This window comes from Ovis aries, chromosome 9 (assembly GCF_016772045.2).
Source record: "Ovis aries strain OAR_USU_Benz2616 breed Rambouillet chromosome 9, ARS-UI_Ramb_v3.0, whole genome shotgun sequence".
In the NCBI taxonomy this organism is placed as follows: Eukaryota; Metazoa; Chordata; class Mammalia; order Artiodactyla; family Bovidae; genus Ovis; species Ovis aries.
In genome coordinates this window covers 74,784,231-74,804,670 of record NC_056062.1, presented here as the reverse complement: position 1 = coordinate 74,804,670, position 20,440 = coordinate 74,784,231, and the positions used below count along the sequence as shown (strand labels likewise).

At 45.1% G+C, this 20,440-nt stretch overlaps 1 protein-coding gene and 1 long non-coding RNA gene across 6 annotated transcripts in view; one reads left to right on the top strand and one right to left on the bottom strand.

The window, feature by feature from the left end:
* The window catches only part of LOC121820353 (uncharacterized), a 71,042-nt gene that overhangs the window by 21,693 nt on the left and 28,909 nt on the right, over window positions 1-20,440 (bottom strand). For all 5 annotated transcript variants that reach the window (XR_009595084.1, XR_009595085.1, XR_006060864.2 and 2 more), the window contains 2 exons: window positions 18,592-18,717; window positions 5,658-6,343 (listed from right to left, as the gene is read on the bottom strand). This is a non-coding gene — a long non-coding RNA (uncharacterized LOC121820353). The remainder of the gene's footprint in view (window positions 1-5,657; window positions 6,344-18,591; window positions 18,718-20,440) is intronic.
* On the top strand, window positions 711-9,323 carry ODF1 (outer dense fiber of sperm tails 1). Its single transcript, XM_004011803.6, has 2 exons — window positions 711-1,104; window positions 8,841-9,323. Exons 1-2 carry the CDS (start codon window positions 785-787, stop codon window positions 9,298-9,300), a joined length of 780 nt encoding a protein of 259 aa, XP_004011852.1. The 5' UTR covers window positions 711-784; the 3' UTR covers window positions 9,301-9,323.

Genomic DNA, 20,440 nt, shown 5'->3' with positions numbered 1-20,440 from the left:
GGGCATCTGGCAGCTTGGATGTAGGACCAGAGGCATAGTTGCTGTGAAGTGGTGACAAGGACAAGACTCTGAGCTTTGAGAGATGGGAGCTTAAGAGCAGGACCCTGGTCACAGGAGAACTGAGGTCCTAGGATAGCCAGGATGCCAGCTGATAAAGAATGGGCAGGACCCAGATACGGGAGGCTCAGAAGGTCAAGGACAAAGGCTGACTCAAGGTTAGCTTGGTAAGGAGAACCCCTGGGGAGCTCTTAATATTCTACCTATAAAGGAATAGAAGCCAGAATGAGTCCTAGAGTAAAAGGGGCAAGGCTAGATGTTGAGGCTGGAGTGAGAAGGTCCTGAAGGAAGGAGCCAGGCAGCTCCTTCTACCCTGCACACTACGGTCTTCATTGCGGTGGCTAATCCACAGGACACACACAAGTCAAGAGCAGCACGATTTAGCCCAATAAACCCTAAGGAACTGTGATGACTGGGGGGGGGGGGGGGGTCCCATCCCACTTCAAGGTGAATGAAATCTTAACATCAGGGTGGTTCTGAGAGTAGCTCTGTAACTCTAAGGAGGCCCTCCGGAGACCTTGGCTGGGTACAGTTCTCATGGTAACCAAAAGACTATGACATACTTAAGAGGGTAGTGAGGTCATAGAACCCAAGCTTTATAAAGTAAGTGAACCATGTGTGCCTGATTTATTTTTAAAAGAAACCTCTGAGAAGAGCTTAGAACAATTTTTTCCCCCCTGAGTGCCATTTCCCAAAGGTACTCACAGAACAATAAGGTGTGACTGTGATGGCTGCACTGAGTTGTCTTTTGGACAGTGTGAGGAGGGACATCAAGAAGGTGGACAGAGAGCTGAGGCAGCTGCGATGCATTGACGAGCTCAGCGCGCGGTGCCTCTGCGACCTGTACGTGCACCCCTACTGCTGCTGCGACCTGCACCCCTACCCCTACTGCCTGTGCTACGCCAAGCGGCCGCGCTCCTGCGGCCTGTGCGACCTCTACCCGTGCTGCCTGTGTGACGTGAAGCTTTACTGTCTTCGCCCGTCTCTCAGGAGTCTGGAGAGGAAAGCCATTAGAGCGATAGAGGATGAGAAGAGAGAGCTTGCCAAGTAAGACAGCACCTTCAGGGCTTTATAGTTGGTGCATTAGCCTCCTAGGGTGGAATCAGGGAGGAGAGGGTGACAATCGATAGGCGAACAAAGATGAACCGGGTTCAAGATAATGACTCTGGTGACACAGAAAAGATTTAAGGAAAGAAGAGGAAACGGGTCCATAATGGGGACTGTAAGATTCTCCAAAGACAGTGTAATGATGTCGATTGGCAAGGTTGTTCTCGGCTTATGGCAGGAGTGCCAACGTGATAAATAATGTGGCTTCAGTGGGGGAAAGAAACGGGGGTGTCATTAAAAAGCTATTGGGAGCAGCAAACGAAACATTTTTTCTGGTTATGAGTAAAGTGATTTGAGTGTATTTCGGCTTACAGAAATGACTATGGGAGAAGTAATAATAATTGATCAAGTCAAACGTTTGCCAGAGGCTTTAAGAGCAGGGGAGCAAATTGAACAATAGAGGCATTTATTTGGTTTTGTAGGAAATCCTTTCTCCTATTCTCCAACTCTTGATGACTTCAAATTCATCTGGTATTGGGCTTATTGTCTGCCTCCCCCTTCAACTATAGTAAAGATTGTGTAAAGAGATGACAGAACTGAAGCCACAGTGTTCAGAATACAGTTGAAAAGGTTTTAATTGAACTGGATAATTTTAAATTCACTTTACAAGTTTTTTTGGTTTTCATCACATTTTATTTTTCGCCTGAGAAAACTTTCTTTTTCTGTCTACTTATGCCATTTAGTCTGTAACTATGATAGAAAAAATAGTTGAAAGCATTGTCACCTGGTTAAACAAATTATGGTACATTCATGCATCGGGATAATATGTAGCTGTAAAAAGAACTGATGAAGCATTTTAAGTATTGTCATACTAAGGGAAAAAAGGTGCAGAAAAACTACTTAATATGCTACTATTTTTTTAAAAGATGGCACAAATAGATGATTTTTTAAATTATATTTGACATAATCTATGAATTTAAGGTGTACAATGTTGCAAATTTCATACATTTATATATTATGATTGCCATTGTAGCAATAATTAGCTATCTCTATTGTGCTACGCAGGGGCTTCCCTAGTGGCTCAGTGGTAAAGAATCCTTCTGCCAATGCAGGAAATGAGGGTTTGATCCCTGGGTTGGGAAGATTCCCTGGAGAAGGAAATAGCAACACACGCCAGTATTCTTGCCTGGGAAATCCCAGGGACAGAGGAGCCTGGTGGGATACAGTCCATGGGGTCGCAAAGAGTTAGACAGGACTTAGTGACTAAACACGGAGGAGGCAATGGCACCCCACTCCAGTACTCTTGCCTGGAAAATCCCATGGACGGAGGAGCCTGGAAAGCTGCGGTCCATGGGGTCGCTGAAGGTCAGACACGACTGAGCAACTTCACTTTCACTTTTCACTTTCATGCATTGGAGAAGGAAATGGCAACCCACTCCAGTGTTCTTGCCTGGAGAATCCCAGGGACGGGGGAGCCTGGTGGGCTGCACAGAGTCGGACACGACTGAAGTCTAAACAACAAACTGTGTTACATATTTCTTTTTAGTGATTGGATTGATTAAGCCCTGGCCTCTTATCCAGTTTGATGATTATAATACAATGTTTCTTTTGTCTACATTTACTATACTGTGCATTAGATCTCTAGGACTTACTACTCATTGCCAGTTTGTATCCTTAAACAATGTCCTTCTTATCCCAGTGATAAGATTAATAGATTAGATGATAGATTAGATAGAGAGACAGATATATTAACAGATGAATAGATAGGAAGAAAGAAAAAGGAGGGAAGGGAACAAGGAAGGAAGGGGAGAGAGGAGGGGGAGAGAGAGGAAGAAAGAAAAAGAAAAAGAAAGATGACAACGGATGGATGGATGGATGAAGACAGAAAGAGAGAGAATGAAGCCCTTGACAACAGGGACAGTGATGATTCCCTGGAAAGGGCAATAGAACAATTATTGTCTAGGTCATCGGTCACCAAAGGTCAGTAATGAACTTCCTTCAATAGTCTGAGATGGGACCATCGCCAAATAAACTCGTCTACACTCAATCTGAACCAGTTTTAATTTTTACCCCATCAAGTATCAAGTTACATAAATTTCATGCAAGGGCCCTTTTTAAAAAATATTTGGTCTGAATGAAGGGCTACTTGTGAGTAGCCTGTGTCTACCTCCCCGTGCCTCTGACTATTCAAATACTTGCTCCAAGTTTGCTCAGTCTGTCTCCAGGCTGTCTTATTCTCCAGACTCTCCAGATGAGTTCTTTACCAGCTGGGCACCCTCTGCCTACTCTGAGAGTCTCTACTTAATGATCTGCAGTAGACACGACTTCAAGCTTAAATCTCAGCAGTGTGGTTTATATAAGAGGTAACACTTGCTATGGTTTGTGATATTTTACCTGCTGATGTCTGGATTTTTCGCTAATTTTTTTCATACTGTGGCCTGCAGCAGTATATGAAGCTGCTGCTGTCTTCTGAGATCTCTGAACTGGTAACCCTGAGTTCATTTCAGAAATGACCTCAGGTCTGCCCTCTTCCCCACTGCTTTTCTTCCTATTCAGACCACCTTGGGAAACTCCTATGCTCTATTTCTAACAGCTTGACATTTCACTGTCCTGAAAAGCTTAGAGTTACCTGCAAACCTAAATATTCAAATTTCTGAATATGAATGAAAATGTTAAAGCCTGGTCCAGCTCTAGTCCCAGAGGACTCCCACAATCTTTTTTTTTTTTTTTTTTTTTCAGTGAAATGCCTCTTTTCTTATCTCTCAGCTCCCAACTCATGACTGAATGGATTCAGAAATATCATGTTGATTCGATTTTTAAAAAACAATCTTTGGTGTGAAACCTTCCCAAGGCTTTTAGAATTTAGAAAACATGCACGTGACCTTTTACTCTTTAAAGCAAAAGCTAGCAGTTTGGTTAGGTATGGCATGTGCTCTTAGGTGCCAGGACATGTTATCCAGAAGCTTCTTTGCCCAATGCAGAAGATGCCTTGGTCTATAGCCCCACTGGAATTGTTTTTCTGTGTGAGAGTCTGTGTGCTCCGTCTTTGGGTGTTCCGTTAATAATGGGCAAGAAGTTTTGGCAGGCCATATAATTTCCCCCAAAAGTCATTTGAGCCTTCCTGTGTATTTGATTGGTGTGTATTTGATTGTGAGTGTGTATTTTTAGTTTGGGTACAGAAGGTCCAAATTCTTTCCATTGTTTACTGAGCAGCTACTTCTAAAGACACTTTGGCAGTATCTTCAATAGTGGAGACCCAAGTAAGCACTTCCATTTCATTAGCTTCTTTGAAATTCTTTTCTTCTGCCCCAATTACTTTTGTACTCTAAGCACTAGCCTTTTCCCTGACCCTTCCTTCCTTCCTCTTCTGAATTGACAGACTGAAGTTACTGAGTTTGATTTCTCTTGTAAGAAACCATGCGACCAGCCTGATGTAAGTTTGCACTTGAATCACCCCTGCATTTCGTGGGCTTCCTGTCCTCTGTACGCAAATGGTAGAAACAAAGCCAGCCCCTCCTCAATCCTGCCCTTAGAAGTGAAGTTCCTCAGTCGTGTGCGACTCTTTGCAATCCCATGGACTGTAGTTTACCTGGCTCCTCCTTCCATGGAATTTTCCAGGCAAGAGTACTGGAATGGCTTGCCATTTCCTTCTCCAGGGGATCTTCCCAACCCGGGAATTGAACCCGGGTCTCCCACATTGCAGGCAGACACTTTACCCTCTGGGTAAGAGCCATCCTGCCCTTAGGAGTTCATTATCTAATTATAGCTCATATTGGAGTGGCTCCAACACCTGGCTCTAGCGTTCGTGGGCAAATGAACCTTGATTTGCAGCTGCGCCTAGGAATGCCCTAGGCTCAACGCTGGGCCCTTTGCAGGTACCTGGAAATTCATCCTGAGACTGCTTCCGTCCACTCATCCAAGTATCCTTGGCTGACCTGCAGCTCAAGAAGTTCCCTTAAAAAACCCCCCACGTCAGAGGCATCATCTTCTGAGAACTCTGAAACCAGCCTTCTCATTTCCTTTTACCCCTCACACTCTGAGTATGAAGTTCTCCCTGAATCACCCTCCTTGGGGGAGGCTGATGACTGTCGGCCCCCAGAGTGCACTTTTTGTGGTTTAGCAGTGCCTCCCTGGGCTTTAAGCCCTCAGGCAAATCACTTCACTCCCCCCACCCACCTCATTCTTTGACCCAAAGATCAGGGCATAGTCACACTGTGGGAAGCCAGCAGAGAGGAACCCAGGGGCTCTGCGGCTTTACCTAATGGCTGGCGGCAGGCTGACGGAGCAGAGAGCTCGCTCTTTCTCTCTGTGACCTTGCAGAGCTGGAAGCAAGCTGGGCCCCTCGTCCCCTCTCACTGCAATCTCTTTGTACCCAAAGGTCTCAGGGCCCAGGCACCCAGGGCAGCAGGATTAGGAGTTGCTGCCCCTGCAGGCCAAGGGCATGCCCATTATTTAGCCTTAGTGCTTAATGACACAGGATTTGGGGCTTGGCCCCTTAAAGCCTCATATTTCGGGGAAGTCTGTGTAAGGTGGAGACTGATAAAGAGACTTACCTTTATTGAGTGAAAATCAAGTGCCTAGCACATCATCTTCATTTAATTCTTGCAACATCTTGGCCAACTTAGAGATGATGAAACAGAGTCAGGGCAACGTTCTTGATCCTCAGGATACGGGAAGCCGGGACTTGAGGCCAGGTTTGCCTGAGTTCTGGAATCGTGCTTAAACGGCCTGGTCAGCAATGGTCAGAGTGATCTGCTATCTGAACCCAGCAGCCAGCATCACCTGGAACTTGTTAGAAATGCAAATTCCTGGTTCCATCCTCAGACCAGCTGAATCAGAAACTCCGGGGGTGGGGCCCAGACACCTGTGTTTGAACAAGTGCCACAGGTGTTCAGATGCACCTGTGGCGCCACCTTGCTCCCGCTGAGAGTCATACTTCTCCAGTATCCAAAACTAGGAGAGACAAGGCAAGGAGACAGGAAGAGGCAAAAGAAGAGGGAAAGATGTGTTGGAAAGGAACAAGTAAGCTGAACGGGTTACTGGCAGTGGTCTAAGGAGAAAAAGTAACTAGAGGAAGGGCAGTCATCCTCTGGTTCAGTGTAGAGACTGGCCTTCTCGTCATCCTCTTCACACCTTATTCATCACTCGGCAGAAAACTGATTCATCTCTTTGTGAAGATGGCTGGCAGTATCACTCCCCTTTGCTCTGGGCAGAATCACATTCAGGAGCGTGGTCATACCTTCAGGTGAAATCCAGTTTCAGTCGGGAGGGGAGGTGACACCCCAGAGTGGCAGGCAAACAGCGCTGCCCACTCGCTCTTCCCCAGTTTTCCTAAGAGGCTTCTGCCAGCCACCAAAGAGGCTGACTTGCCCCTGTTGACCATGACCAACCTCCGCCCTCATGATCACAGTAAAGCAGGCCATCTCCCTTTACCCAGAACCTCACAGAGCCAAGGAAAATCTCATGTAGGGTGATGGTACACTGCCAGGCAGGAGTCAGGTTGCAAGTCCAGAGCTGAATCTAATGAGTAAAATGAGGCTTCTGCAATTTCTCCTAAACCCACACATCCCTACAGGTCACACCTGACCTAGGAGCAAAAGAAAGAAGAAACCTGATCCAGCCAAGACTTCCAGGGCAATGTTCTGAGGGCCCCGGGCATCTGCTGCAGTGGAGAGGGGGCCAGAGTGACAGGAATAGCGGAAGAGGGGGACATCTAAGCAAAACCCAAAGCAAACAAGAATTTATACCCCAAGACTCAGATTGCCGAGAGGAGGAGATGGATCTGGGAGCTGGCTTTGGCTTGTAGATCGGGCTCCCAGATCCATCTCCTGCAGAAGGCAAGAGGGCTTTTGTGGTCTGTTAAAAAAGAAAAAATAGTCCATCTCTTTGTTTATTTGTACTTTGAGTTTTCTGGGCTTACCAGGTGGCACTAGTGGTAAAAAACCCATCTGCCAATTTAGGAGACATGAGACTCAGGTTCGATCCCTGGGTTAGGAAGATCCCCTGGAGAAGGGAATGGCTACCCACTCCAGTGTTATTGCCTGGAGAATCCCATGGACAGAGGAGCCGGGTGGGCTGCAGTCCACGGGGTCACAGAGTCGGCCATGACTGAAGCGACTGAGCACAGCACATTTTGAGTTTTCTACAGTGAACTTGTGTAACTTATGTAACAAAAAGCAGCAAGTGTATAAACAAAATTCAGCATAAAAAGTCAGAATAAAAGATATATCTCATATTAATCACCCAATCAGAGTCCAGACTACTCAAACCAGAAGAGGTTCTAAAAAGCACACATGCCAAGACCTCCCTTTGGAGGCCAAAGATGCAAGATTTGCCAGGAGTGGCTCTTAGAATACAGATTTTTTTTTTTTCTTTAATGTTAGGGAGTAAACAGGAGAGCATTTCAGAGCATTAGGTGGTCTTTGGAAGGCTCAGGCAATTAGAAAGAAAGTGGTCCCTGAGGAGGCCCAGAGCAGGCAGGGCTGATGCCAGGCCCCCAAGACTGAGTGTCTGGGTCCTCATGCTGAGAGCTCAGTCTAAGTGATGGTTAAAATCATGACCTTGGCATTAAACAGGACTGGATTTGAACCTAGGCTCTGCACTCACCACCTTCAGCATCTCCCCATCTATAAAACAGTGACAATTCCACCTGCGTGACAGGGTTCTCATGCAGGTCAAACGAAACAATGCCTCCAATGGCTTAGTACTTTCCATGGCACATTGTGGGACACACACACACACACACAGGCAACAGACAAAAGCCTAAGGTGCTAACCATGCTCAGAGCACTGGTATATAGGTCCTTTTCATTCATTAACTAATTTGTCTCATGAAACCCCTAGAAATGGGTTACTGGTATTGTCCCAGTTTCACAGATGAGGAAACTGAGGCAAAGAGAGGTTAAGAAGCCTGCCCAGGGTTCCATAACTAATAAGACAAGGAGTTGAGATTTAAATGCAAAAGAAAGTGCTGATCATTTTGTAATGGACAAAAGTATCAAATCACTATGTTGTGCCCCAGGAATGTTGTAGGTCAATTATACTTTAGAAAAACCCAACCAACAAACCAACTAGACAGAAAAAGAGATCAGATTTGTGGTTACTAGAGGGATGAGGAAGGGGGAGGACTGGATAAAGGTGGTTGAAAGGTACAAACTTCCAGTTATAAGGTAAATAAGTACTAGGCATGTAATATACAATATGATTAATTAACAGTGCTGTAGGTTGTATATGAAAGTTAAGAGACTAAATCCTAGGTGTTCTCATCACAAGGAAAAAGATCTTTCTGTTTAATTCAGTATTATATGAAGTGATAGATAATCACTTAACTTACTGAGATAATCATTTCATGATGTATGTTAAGTCAAATCATTATGCTATACACCTTAAATTTATAATGCTGTATGTCAATTATCTCAATAAAACTGGAAAGAAAAAGAAAATTAAAAATAAACAGTAAAAATAAAAATAAACTTCCAGAGAGATCTGGAAGACCAAACACTCACCGATAGTTAACAAGGGTTTACCTGGGGGAGGGTGTGGTTCCCATGGGCCGACTCTCATTTCTCACTTTACACCTTTCGGTAAAGTTTGACTCCTCACGGTGACTAGTATTTACTTCAGCTGGGTTTTTTTTTTTTTTTTTTTAATAGAGGTTAAAATGCTGCTTGTCAGGTTGTGTCTGAGCCCCACCGTCTGAGCTTCTCCCTCCCACCCTTTCCTTTTCCTAAACTCCAGACTGAGAAGAACAACAAATAGAATTCTGGCGTCCTCTTGCTGTAGCAGTAACATTTTAGGATCGGTGAACGTGTGCGGCTTTGAACCGGATCAAGTCAAGGTTAGAGTGAAGGACGGAAAGGTGTGCGTGTCGGCCGAGCGCGAGAACAGATACGACTGCCTGGGGTCGAAAAAATACAGCTACATGAACATCTGCAAAGAGTTCAGCTTGCCCCCGTGCGTGGACGAGAAGGACGTGACGTACTCCTACGGGCTCGGCAGTTGTGTCAAGATCGAGTCTCCCTGCTACCCTTGCACGTCTCCCTGTAACCCCTGTAACCCCTGTAGCCCCTGTAGCCCCTGTAACCCCTGTAACCCCTGCAGCCCCTGTAGCCCCTGCAGCCCCTGTAACCCCTGTGACCCCTGTAACCCCTGCTATCCTTGTGGGAGCCGGTTTTCCTGTAGGAAGATGATCTTGTAAAGCGTAGGAACCTAGGACTTAGTAGAAGTCATGTACCCAGCCAGGCAGCTCTTCCAGTGTTTCTCTCCCCCTTCGCGTGGCCCGTGTTATTCAAGAACGTAGGAAACTGAATACATAACTGCAACCCACTGGCGTGTGCAAGTCTTTTGGTTCAACCCCCACTCCTGAGCCCCACCTGGTTAGTGGGCATCGGAAGGATGAGGGGATGGGCATGGAAGGTGAACGGTGACGTCTGCCCTCCCGTGTGCTACTTCACACCCCACTAATGCCAAAGCCCGGGAAAAGAGATTTTGTGGGTGGGCATCCTCACATGTTGCTTTTCCAAATGAGTCAGTGACATGACCTAGTCCAGAAATTAAACAATCAAAGCAGAAAACGAGACTAGTTAGGATTGAAGACTAACACTTTTTCAAAGCTGCTATGGTAGGGAGCATTGGAGAGAAAGTGACTCCCCAAGGGACACGTCGTTGGGTTTTGACTGGGGGCAACGAACAGAGTACAAATGTATGGGGGGAGCAAGCCCACTGACAGAGGGTAGGGTGGCCATACAGCTGCTGTTTCTCAACATTCCTGTGATCTGGGGGAAGGGCCAGCTGTGGCTTAGGACGGTTTGCAGACTCCTCAGGATTTATTTCAACTATACTTTCCTTAGTCCCTAAAACTACTTCAAGGCACAGAAGTTCAATCCAACGTTCAAGAGTGAAAAGTACAGCTTTCACAAAATGATAGCATAGTTCACCTGAACTTGGATCCTCACAGACACGGCCCATGAGTCACTCAACCACCAAGGCAGAAATAAGTGTAAAGAAGAGGGACATGAAGAGGCGGGATCAGAATGAGGACATGGGCTGATTTCATGTCTGACTTTTACAAGGAACATAAAGCCTACACGTTTGCAGAGTAAGTCTCTTTACTAATCTCAGCTGCACGTGGGTTAAAGCCTTGGTTGCACATGGGAATCACCTGGGAACCTTTAAAAACATGGATGCCAAACCATAAAGAGAAAAAAGACAAACCACACACACATAATGCACAAAAGAAAAAAAAATTAAGAAAATGTTTTAAAAAAGGAAAAAAAAATACATTGAGATTTTTAAAAGTCTTCCCAGGTAAGACTTTGAATCACACAGGTAAGGTTGAGAAACCCTGGATGGGATCTTAAAGCTCTCCCATCCCTGTTTCTTTAAAAGTTTCCTTCAAGGTTAAAGAATATTGATGGTGATAGAAAACATAGTTTGCTTTTAGCTGAGGGAAATAATGGCCCACTAATACAGGTGGTAGATATAAAATATTGAACATTTCAAAAATGTATTACCTAGCAACTAGGTATAAATGTTTGTGTGTACCAAATAGTAGAGTTACCTTTATAAGTGTCTTGCCACACTTTGATTACATGATCATAAATATTCTAGTTTCTAAGTAACACATTTTTTAAATGGATTTTGAAAAAATTTCATGCTGTTGGGTCAGGGGAATCCAGCTGGGGTCTTGAATAAGTGGGAATCCCTGTCCTCTGGAGGGTGCCATTCCAGGGCATGCTTGGTGACAGTTCATGCTCTTATTCACCTACCCATCTGCTCACCCTCTTGTTGGTCCAGATTCATTCATTTACTAACCTGCCAAGCCAGACTTATCCATTTAAATACCAGATACTGTGTTCTATACACTCTTCACCAATGCCTCAAATTCAAGAAGGTGCTTGGAGAGGTTGGGAGAGGAGGGGGTTCTGAAGAAACTGAATTTACAAGCAATAGGAGAGGCTGGAGGGGCATTCTGGATGCACCTGGGGCATTTCTGGAAAATGCATTGATGACATCACTGCCTCGCAGGATCCCTCAGGGAAGCCAGAGGCCACCTCTCAGCTGGAAGCCTGGCCTGTGGTGGTGGGTTAGTTGCCTGAATCTGCTCATCATCCTCACAGGGAAAACTGATATAAAGGCAAGGGTTTGTCTGTTGAGTACCTGCGATGATAGTGCCAGGAGCTGTTGTCAATGAGAAGTACCTTTCTAGGAGCTTTGTTCAGTGAAGGCAAGACTAACACCGTGATATAATTGTCAAGGGCTTTAGGTGTGCTTCAGACAAGTCAGTAACAGCAAGGGTCCTGGAGCCAGGATGCCAGACAGGGCATGTGAAATCCAGCATTCACTGTTCTATAGACAACTGGTCCCACCACTTAGAATTCCTTCCAGCAGTCATCTTTCTCTCTGCACTATAGAGAGTGCCCCAGGGATGTGGGCATGACCCTGTGTGGCTGGAATAACTTCTGCTCTTGGCGGAATAGGGACCACCAAGCATCAGAATATCTGAAAGTTCAATCTGGAAGGTTTGGGGTTGGCGGGGGTCGGAGGGGGGCGACAACATTCCTTTTCTTCTTCTAAAACTTCAGTGAAAACTGAGTTTTCATACACTAAGAAAAATGTTCAAAAAAAAAAAAAAATGACCAGAGAAGAGTTTTAGTCTACTTTGTGATTTTTTTAAAATAAAACAATCATTTTTCTAACATTCATGAATTTGTAGGTCAGAAATTTAGGAAGGGTGTGGTGGAATGCCTTGTCTTTGCTCCAGATGAAACTCAGGTGACTGGAGTCTTCTAGAGGCTTCTTCACCATCTGGCACCAGGCTGGGATAATTCCAGGGCTGGGCTGGGATTTCAGATGAAAAATCTTACAATGGTATACAAAGTGTCACAGTTTATTATACATATAAATAACTGCTTTTATTGAAAACAATACAACAATATGAATGATGATATTCGGCATCAAAAATGTTTCCACTAGCGGAAATGTAAACTGATACAGCCATTCTGGAAGATGGTATGGAGATTCCTTAAAAAACTAGGAATAAAACCACCATATGACCCAGCAATCCCACTCCTAGATATACCCTAAGGAAACCAAAATTTTAAAAGACACATGTATCCCATTGTTCACTGTAGCACTATTTACAACAGCTAGAACATGGAAGCAATCTAGATGCCCATCAACAGATGAATGGATAAAGAAGTTGTGGTACATATATACAATGGAATATTACTCAGCCACAAAAAGGAACACCTTTGAGTCAGTTCTAATGAGGTGGATGAACCTAGAACCTATTATACAGAGTGAAATAAGTCAGAAAGAGAAAGTTAAATACCATATTCTAATACATATATACAGAATCTAGAAAAATGGTACTTAAGAATTTATTTACAGGGCAGCAATGGAGAAACAGATATAGAGAACAGACTTACGGACATGGGGAGAGGGGAGGAGAGGGTGAGATGCATGGAAAGAGTAACACAGAAACTTACATTACCATATGTAAAGTAGATAGCCAACGGGAATTTGCCGTATGGCTCAGGAAACTCAAACAGGGGCTCTGTGTCAACCTAGAGGGGTCGGATGGGGAGGGAGATGGGAAGGAGGTTCCAAAGGGAGGGGATATATGTATACCTATGGCTGATTCATGCTGAGGTTTGACAGAAAACAACAAAATTCTGTAAAGCAATTATCCTTAAAAATAAACATTAAAAAAAAAGAAAACAAGAAGTGGGCAGGATCCAGAAATGGCCAAAACCCAAATCTTTGCCTCTGAGGAGTTCCAGTCTGGTGAGGGAGATAGGCCTATAAAAGGGTAAGTTATAATTTCACTTTATCAAGGTTTCTTGTCTAGATAGAACCAAGCACTGAGGGAACAGAGGATAGAGCCAGTAGCCAGGGGCTGGGGGGAGCTGGGCTGACTCAGGCCAGCCATCGCTTTGCCTCGCATGGTCCTAAGTCCTCTCTTCCCGCAGTGGGGTAAGCACAGGGAATGACAAGAACTGCTTCTCCTGGGCCTGTGTAAGTGCTTCTGAGGGAACCTCTTATCCTTCCAGGCTCCTCTTGCTTCTTTCCCTATTTTTCTCCCCGTTTAAGGCCTCATCAGAGTCCAGGCAGCAAAGAGAGCACACTCAGTTGGGGGTTATGAGGACGCGTCTTAGTGAAGTGACTATTTACAGAGGTGTGGGAAGCTTCCTCTAAGTAGTAAGAGATGCTGATGCCCACAGCCACTGCCCACTGAGGGAAGGGGCTCACCCACCTGAGCGGCAGAAGCTGAGGAAGACGCATGGTGTGAGTGCCCAGGTGAAAGCTGGCATCCTGGGAGGAGGGCCGCAGGATGGGAGCTGTGACTATATAAGAACATACTACTGCCAGGCCTGCCCAGCCTGTGAGGAGTGACAGGGATCAGCACCCATCTCCCCTCCCTCCAAGCCTCCAAACCCCTGACTGGGTATCCATTGGCCACCCCCAGTGGGAGAGCCAGAGGTGAGGGAGCCTGTGAAGTGGTCCAATGAGGTTAGCCACCCCGGGCCCACAGCAGATCTTCATGCCAAACTTCAGAGTTAACAGAAATCACCCACACTCTTTTCTTCCTTCTCACCTTCTCACCCACAGGGCACCATGCCAGGCATTGAGGAATGATCAATAAGCCAGACCTGGCCCTCGACTTTATGGTGCTTACAATCTAGGAAGGAAACAAAATAAGGGGACACAAGGGTGAATGAGCTCAGGAAATGAACTCTGGGGCCCGGTTTTGCTTTGCCAAAATCAGGCCATATGGGTTCTTGCTTCCAGAACTACGTGTGTCTGAAGGGACTCCATGAAAATCTTTTCTCGGGGATCACCCTAGGAAGCCCAGGTAATTGACCACTCGGAATTCAGAGGTAGAACGCTTCTCAGCCCCAAGTCACTGTACCCCAGGCCCTCTGTAACTCTTCAGCATTTCTATCTCCTGTTTAAACCTAGGCACTCTTCCTTAATACATAATGGAAGACAGATTCAGAAAACATCTTTCAACCTTGGGATGGAGAAAAACAATCTGGGCAAGTCAGGGTACCCAGAAGCCATAACAAAAATTACAGATATATTCAATGACATTTTTCAATCCTGTGAGGCAAAAATCATGAAGTCAGCGGAGACATAATAGACTAGGGAAAAAAATAGTTGAAACCTGATGAAGTTCAAAGTCCTTAGCAAACAATTTGAAAAGCAAAGGACAATGTAAAAATAGGCAAGAAGAATATTTATAGCAGCTTTATTCATAATCTCTAAAAACTGAAAGTGGCCAAGATGTCCTTCAATAGAACACAGAATGGATAAACTGTGGTACATCCACACAATGGGGTATTATTCTGTGATTTAAAAAAATAATAAGCTATCAAGTCAGGAAAAGACACGTGTGAACCTCAAATACATATTGTTAAATGAAAGACACTAATCTGAAAAAGTTACCTACTGTATAATTCCAACTATATGAGATTCTGGAGAAGGCAAAACTATAGAGACAGTAAAAAACATCAGTGATCGGCAGGAATTTAATAGGAGTGGGGTAGAGGGTCGAACAGAAGAAGCATGCAATTTTTGTTTTCGGATGGTGAAACTATTCTGTATGATACAGTACTTGTAAATATAGGACACTGTGTATTTGTCAAAATCCATAGACCTTCACAGCACACATAGTGAACCAATGCATACACATTAAAGTAAGTCATCTAGGCGATTAAGGGACTCCAGGATTGAATGCACACTGTGATGAAGTAATCTGTACTGGAAATGTAACAAAACACCTCCCGGAAGGAGGTGAGGGATAGGTGCTGACTGAGGGAACCTTGGAAATGAATGGAGCCATAAGACTAAAGGCAAAAAGAACTGCACATAAAACTGTACTCTGTTTGATAAAGTTTTTCCCATCAGGGTGGGGTTAATGATTCTGATGCTGATATACATGTGTACTGAAAATCAACAACGAAGCGAATATTGTAGGGAGCCAGGATTCTCACTGTTGGAGTGGCCATTTACAAACAAGCACAGAAAGGAGGCGAGACTATTCCATGTAGTCATAGAGCTGTGGATATAGGAATTAATTCATATTCATATAGAAATATTTGTAAATGTGTGTAGATACACTGGTTAATAAGTTCACATACATTCCCTTGCTCTGTGTGCTGAAAGAAACTGGAAGCAATAACACCCCAATAGCAATGAGCAATCTTGTACCCAGACCTTGTTTTCTAATACCATTCTCTCATAAAAGAAACTAGAACTATTTAGAGAAAAGGCTGATTCTAGGGTAGGGCAAGCTGATTCTAGGACACAAGAAGAACCTGGAGCACCATGAAATGCCAGAAGGCAAGGGTGTGATCAAAAAAACAAAACCCAGGCATCCGTGGCAATCCAGTGGTTGAGACGCAGCCTTCCTGTGCAGAGGGTGTGGATTCAGTCCCTGGTCAGGAAACTTAAGATCTCACATGCTACAGGGGATGGCCAACAATTCAATAAACAATAGATAAATTTAAAACACACACACACACACACATTGATGGTAGTATGTCAAAGGGTCATGGGCATCATCTGAAATGGTCCAAGCTGGAACAATTTGAGCAAGAAAATAAGTAAGGTAGTATTGGATTATAACCTAAAGTATAAGGTAAATATCCAGGCATCCAAATGGATAGGTGTAAATGAATAATTAAGTAAACAAAGGGAAACAGACAACTCTCTCATATAGAAGGGTTCAAAATCATTCATGTAAATACTTTACCCTAAAAGAGATGAGGCATAACCCCCACTCCATAGGTGTGGGTTATACATAGGACCTGGGTTTCCCTGGTGGCTCAGCCGGTAAAAGAATCCGCCTGCAATGCGGGAGACCTGGGTTCGATCCCTGGGTTGGGAAGATCGGCAACCCACTCCAGTATTCTGGCCTGGTGAATTCCATGAACTGTATAGTCCATGGGGTCGCAAAGAGTCCGACACGACTGCGCGACTTTCACTTTCATACATAGTAACTACTTTCCAAAGAGTAGAGTATGGAAAAAGCAGGGAGAGAGTGACTTTGCAGGGGAGAATTTGACAAACACCGCCTTGCCAGGTGCGCAAGGCCAATGCCAAGGTGAAGCTGATAATTTGGGCTTTAATACCAGTTTAGTCAGGAGAAAAAGACAAGACCCAGATAGGGACATACTATACACAATGCCTGACCAGCATTATTCAAAACTGTCAAGGTCATGGAAAATAAGCAGTGTCTGACAAGTCATCAAAGCCAGAAGAAGCCCAAGGAGCTGAAATAACTAAGTGTAATGTGGTGAAAAAGAGTATGCCGTTAATGTTTTAGTTCACTTTCTGGCACAGAAAGGAGACACTAGGTGAAAAACTAAGGACATTTGAAGGTCTTTAATTAATAATAATGTATCAGTAATGGTCCGTGGACTGTAACAAATGTAGCAAAGTAATGTAAGATGTTACTAACAGGGGAAAGTGGGCGCGGCTCTGTGGGAACCTCTGTACTGTCTTCACAATTCTGTAAATCTAAAACTGTACTCTAAAATAAAGTTCATTTGGGGAATTCCCTGGTGGTCCAGAGGTTAGGACTCCACACTTTCGCTGCCCAGAGCCTGGGTTCAGTCCCTGGTCAGGGAACTAGGATCCCACAGGCCACATAGTGCAGTCAAAGAGAAAGTTTATTTTAAAATAAAAGAAGGCAATTTGTAGAAGAGGCAATGTAAGCGGTCAGTGGACAAGAAAAAAAACAAAAACACCCTGACCCTTGTGGTCATTGTAGAGAAGCTAACTAAACCATTAACGGCATACTCTTTCACACATCAAATTAGCTTACACCATAAAGAGCTGCACTATTTCACTCTGCCTTGCGGTTAAGAGGGCACATTCATTTCTTGCTGGTAAAAGTGTAAGTTGCTAAAACTTTTGGACAACAGTCTGACATTCTCAACTACAAAGGCATGTATTTTTGGAGTCCATGTTCTACTGCAGGTGACCCTTAGAAATGAGAGCACTGGAGCACACAAACCGGTATCATGGTATCATGGTATCATGGGCACAAGCAACACAGTTTGGGGCCTATGGCTTTTCTCTTTAACAGAATTTACACAGTAAGATTTTTTTCTTTTCCCACCCAAGATAAGCTGAAAAGCCATGGGATCTGCCTGAGACCTCACTCAGGGCCTGGAAGGAACTGCCTACAATGTGGGTGAAAAAGGCAATTGGGAGAAAAAAAAAGTAAGTGGCTTCCTGCCTGCACCCTGCGGAGCCCAGCTGGTTCCCAGGCACTGGAGTCTGTCCCCTCTCCTGCTCGCCGGCCCACAACCCCCAGCCTGCCTCGGGCTGGGTCCTCCTTCCTCTCTCGCTATAGCAGTGCACTGACCGGAGGCTCTGATTTAACAGAACCACAACAGCTCTTTCCTCCACCCTTTGCCTCTCAGCAACAGAACATCTACATTTTCTCCACTTCCTTGCCTCTCATTTGCTTTTTTAATTTTTTTAAGTAGCACATTTAAATAAAACATGTGTGTTAAAATAAAAGTTTCCCTACTTCTTGGACAAGCAACTAGCTTCTCTGAGGGTTCCTTTTCTTACTGTAACAAGGATACGACCTTGCTGGGTTTTGAAAGCGCTAAACAAACTCTGCTAAGCACCTTAGACACCAAGCTGGTCCTCAGTAAACGCCGGTTCTGGCTGAAGGTGAGAAAGCCCTGTACCTCCAGGTACAGTGGGCCTGGCATCAGCTGGGATATGACCAGAGAAGTCCCTGGACTTCCTCTGCCTTCTTCCCTGCCCACACTGGGGCATCGTCTCATATCCTTCATTCTCTGAGGACTAGGCTGGCGCTGAGAATTGCGAAATGAAATTAGCATCGGAAAGGGCCTGCAGACCACGCGCTCTACCCCACCAGTGCACTCACCAAAGCAGACTGTCCTGCAAGGCCCTAGGGTTCTGGTGATTTCTGATCTCTCTCCCTCATTCCATACTGGCCAGGCTCTCCTCTTAATCCACATGCTCTGAGGGCTTAGGTACCAGCTGGGCGGCCAGGTGCCATGGGTTTCAGGTATTCAGACCCAACACACTCTCTTCCTACAAAGAGTTCATCAGAGTGGAGAGCAAAGCAATCAGGTTTCAAACCTGGATGTCACTGGGGAATAGCTGGGTGGCCTTGGCCAACACATTTCCAGGGCACCCATTTCTCCATCTACAAAAGAGGGAGAATAATATGTGCCTTCAGGGCCCTTAGGAAAATTACGCAGTGCAATCTAGCTCTTAGGATTGTTAACAACAATTCAGCTAAGCAAATTCAAAGATCTGACCAGCTTTATCCAGTGATGGTGGTAAAGGGCACTCCAAGGGGCAGTACAAAATGGGAGGTTTTAATAGGAAGAAGGAGGGTGCAGCAAGGAAGCACTGGCAAGAGAAAAGAAAGGACTGTTTCAGGTCTGGCACCTTGTTTTGGAAGAAGGACAGGGTCTACCATGCAGGTTACCTCTTCTTCCCTTGGAGTGGGGCTTGGTGCTGATGGTGGAGAAGTCCTGTGGGGCCCTCTGTGGTGTAGGCCAGAAGGTTCCAGGCTGCCCAGTTTTAACTGATTCTCTTTGCTGTACACCTGAAACTAATACAACACTGTAAATTAACCATACTCCCCATAAAAATTATTTTAAAAAGACTACATACCTGGGAAAGGTTGAAGCTGCAAGTGGGTCTAGGTTTGGTATCATGGGCACAAGCAACACAGTTTGGGGCCTATGGTTTTTCTCTTTAACAGGATTTACACAGTAAGATTTTTTTCTTTTGCTTTGACTGTCAAGAAGACATCAAACCACATCATAAGGGGTAGAATTTACTTCTCTCCCTGGTAAGTGGTAAAGAATCTGCATGCAGTTCAGGAGACACCAGTTCAGTCCCTGGGTCAGAAGATCCCCTGGAGGAGGAAATGGCAAACCACTCCAGTATTCTTGCCTGAAGAATCCCATGGACAGAGGCACCTGGCAGGCCACAGTCCATAGGGTGCAAAAGAGTCAGATGGCTTATTGGGTAAACAACAACAAAGATCTGCAAAGAAACAGGAGATGCTGTTGCTGCTGCTAAGTTGCTTCAGTCGTGTCCGACTCTGTGCGACCCCACAGACAGCAGCCCACCAGGCCCCCCCACCCCTGGGATTCTCCAGGCAAGAACACTGGAGTGGGTTGCCATTTCCTTCTCCAATGCATGAAAGTGAAAAGTGAAAGTGAAGCCGCTCAGTTGTGTCCGACTCCTAGCGACCCCATGGACTGCAGCCCACCAGGCTCCTCCATCCATGGGATTTTCCAGGCAAGAGTACTGGAGTGGGGTGCCATTGCCCTCTCCGAAATAGGGATACATAGTATAGCCTAAAAGATAGACAGTAAAGTAGTTGGATGAATTTTTCAGTTCTATTGATTAAAAAAAAAAACAAGACCCAACTTTGCCAGGTGAAAAGTTAAAGGTCATATCAACATCTGGGCTTTGGTGTTGCCACTAGGAGGCATCAGTTTGCGGAAATAAAACACAGGACTGCAAAGGGATTCTGCTATCCCTGCAGAAGTTCCAAGCGACGGAACAGAGCTAATTGTCAAGAACTAGCCTGAGGCAGGTGTTGAATTTTCATTTCTAAATTTAGTTTTTAAACCAAGTGACAAATATAATAAAAGAGACTGCGGAATGCCAAGGGAGAGAAAGAAACCTGCATGTTGTTCTTGTGTAAAATACCTTCTAAGAACACACGGCATTATATCGCAATGTTATTAACTTGCCAGGGCTTTGGAGAACCCGTTATTAGAGGAATTTATTACTGTAGATCCCACAATAATAATTGGACACGGAACATCTTGCTTTGGGAGATTTCTTATTTGGTTCCTCAGGGATTTCTTTTGATTCATGTCTACCTGGAAATTTCTGTAAAATATGAAAATAGGGTTTGCAGTCTTTTTTTCTCTTTCCTTGAATGTTTGCTGTTTTATTTTCACTCCCACAGGGCTGGGGAGCCATGAACGCCCAGGAGCTGTCCTTCTCAACCACCGAGTTCAGAATTAAAAAGAGGGGTTTTGCTACCCTCTAGTGGCCGGCTCTGGTCCCGGTAGCTGGCAGAAGCCACGGAGTAGAGAGAGGGGAGAGGGAGAAAGAAGGTCCCCAGTGCTGAAGGAGAGAGAGAAAGGAAGATGCCTCCCACCGGGGTGCCAGCCCCTCTGGTGCCCTCCCCATTCCCAGACAGAAAAACCACGGGGCCCTGAGCCCTGGGGAGGCTGGGAGGGAAGACTGGCACACACCAGGGGAGGCAGTGTGGAAACTCCCTTGCCTTGAGGTTCCGTGCTGCAGGT

Coding starts and splice junctions, on each gene's coding strand:
- ODF1 (XM_004011803.6), top strand. CDS start 785: ATGGCTGCACTGAGTTGTCTTTTGGACAGTGTGAGGAGGGACATCAAG. Junction 1,105..8,840: donor GAGAAGAGAGAGCTTGCCAA/GTAAGACAGCAC, acceptor CCTAAACTCCAG/ACTGAGAAGAACAACAAATA.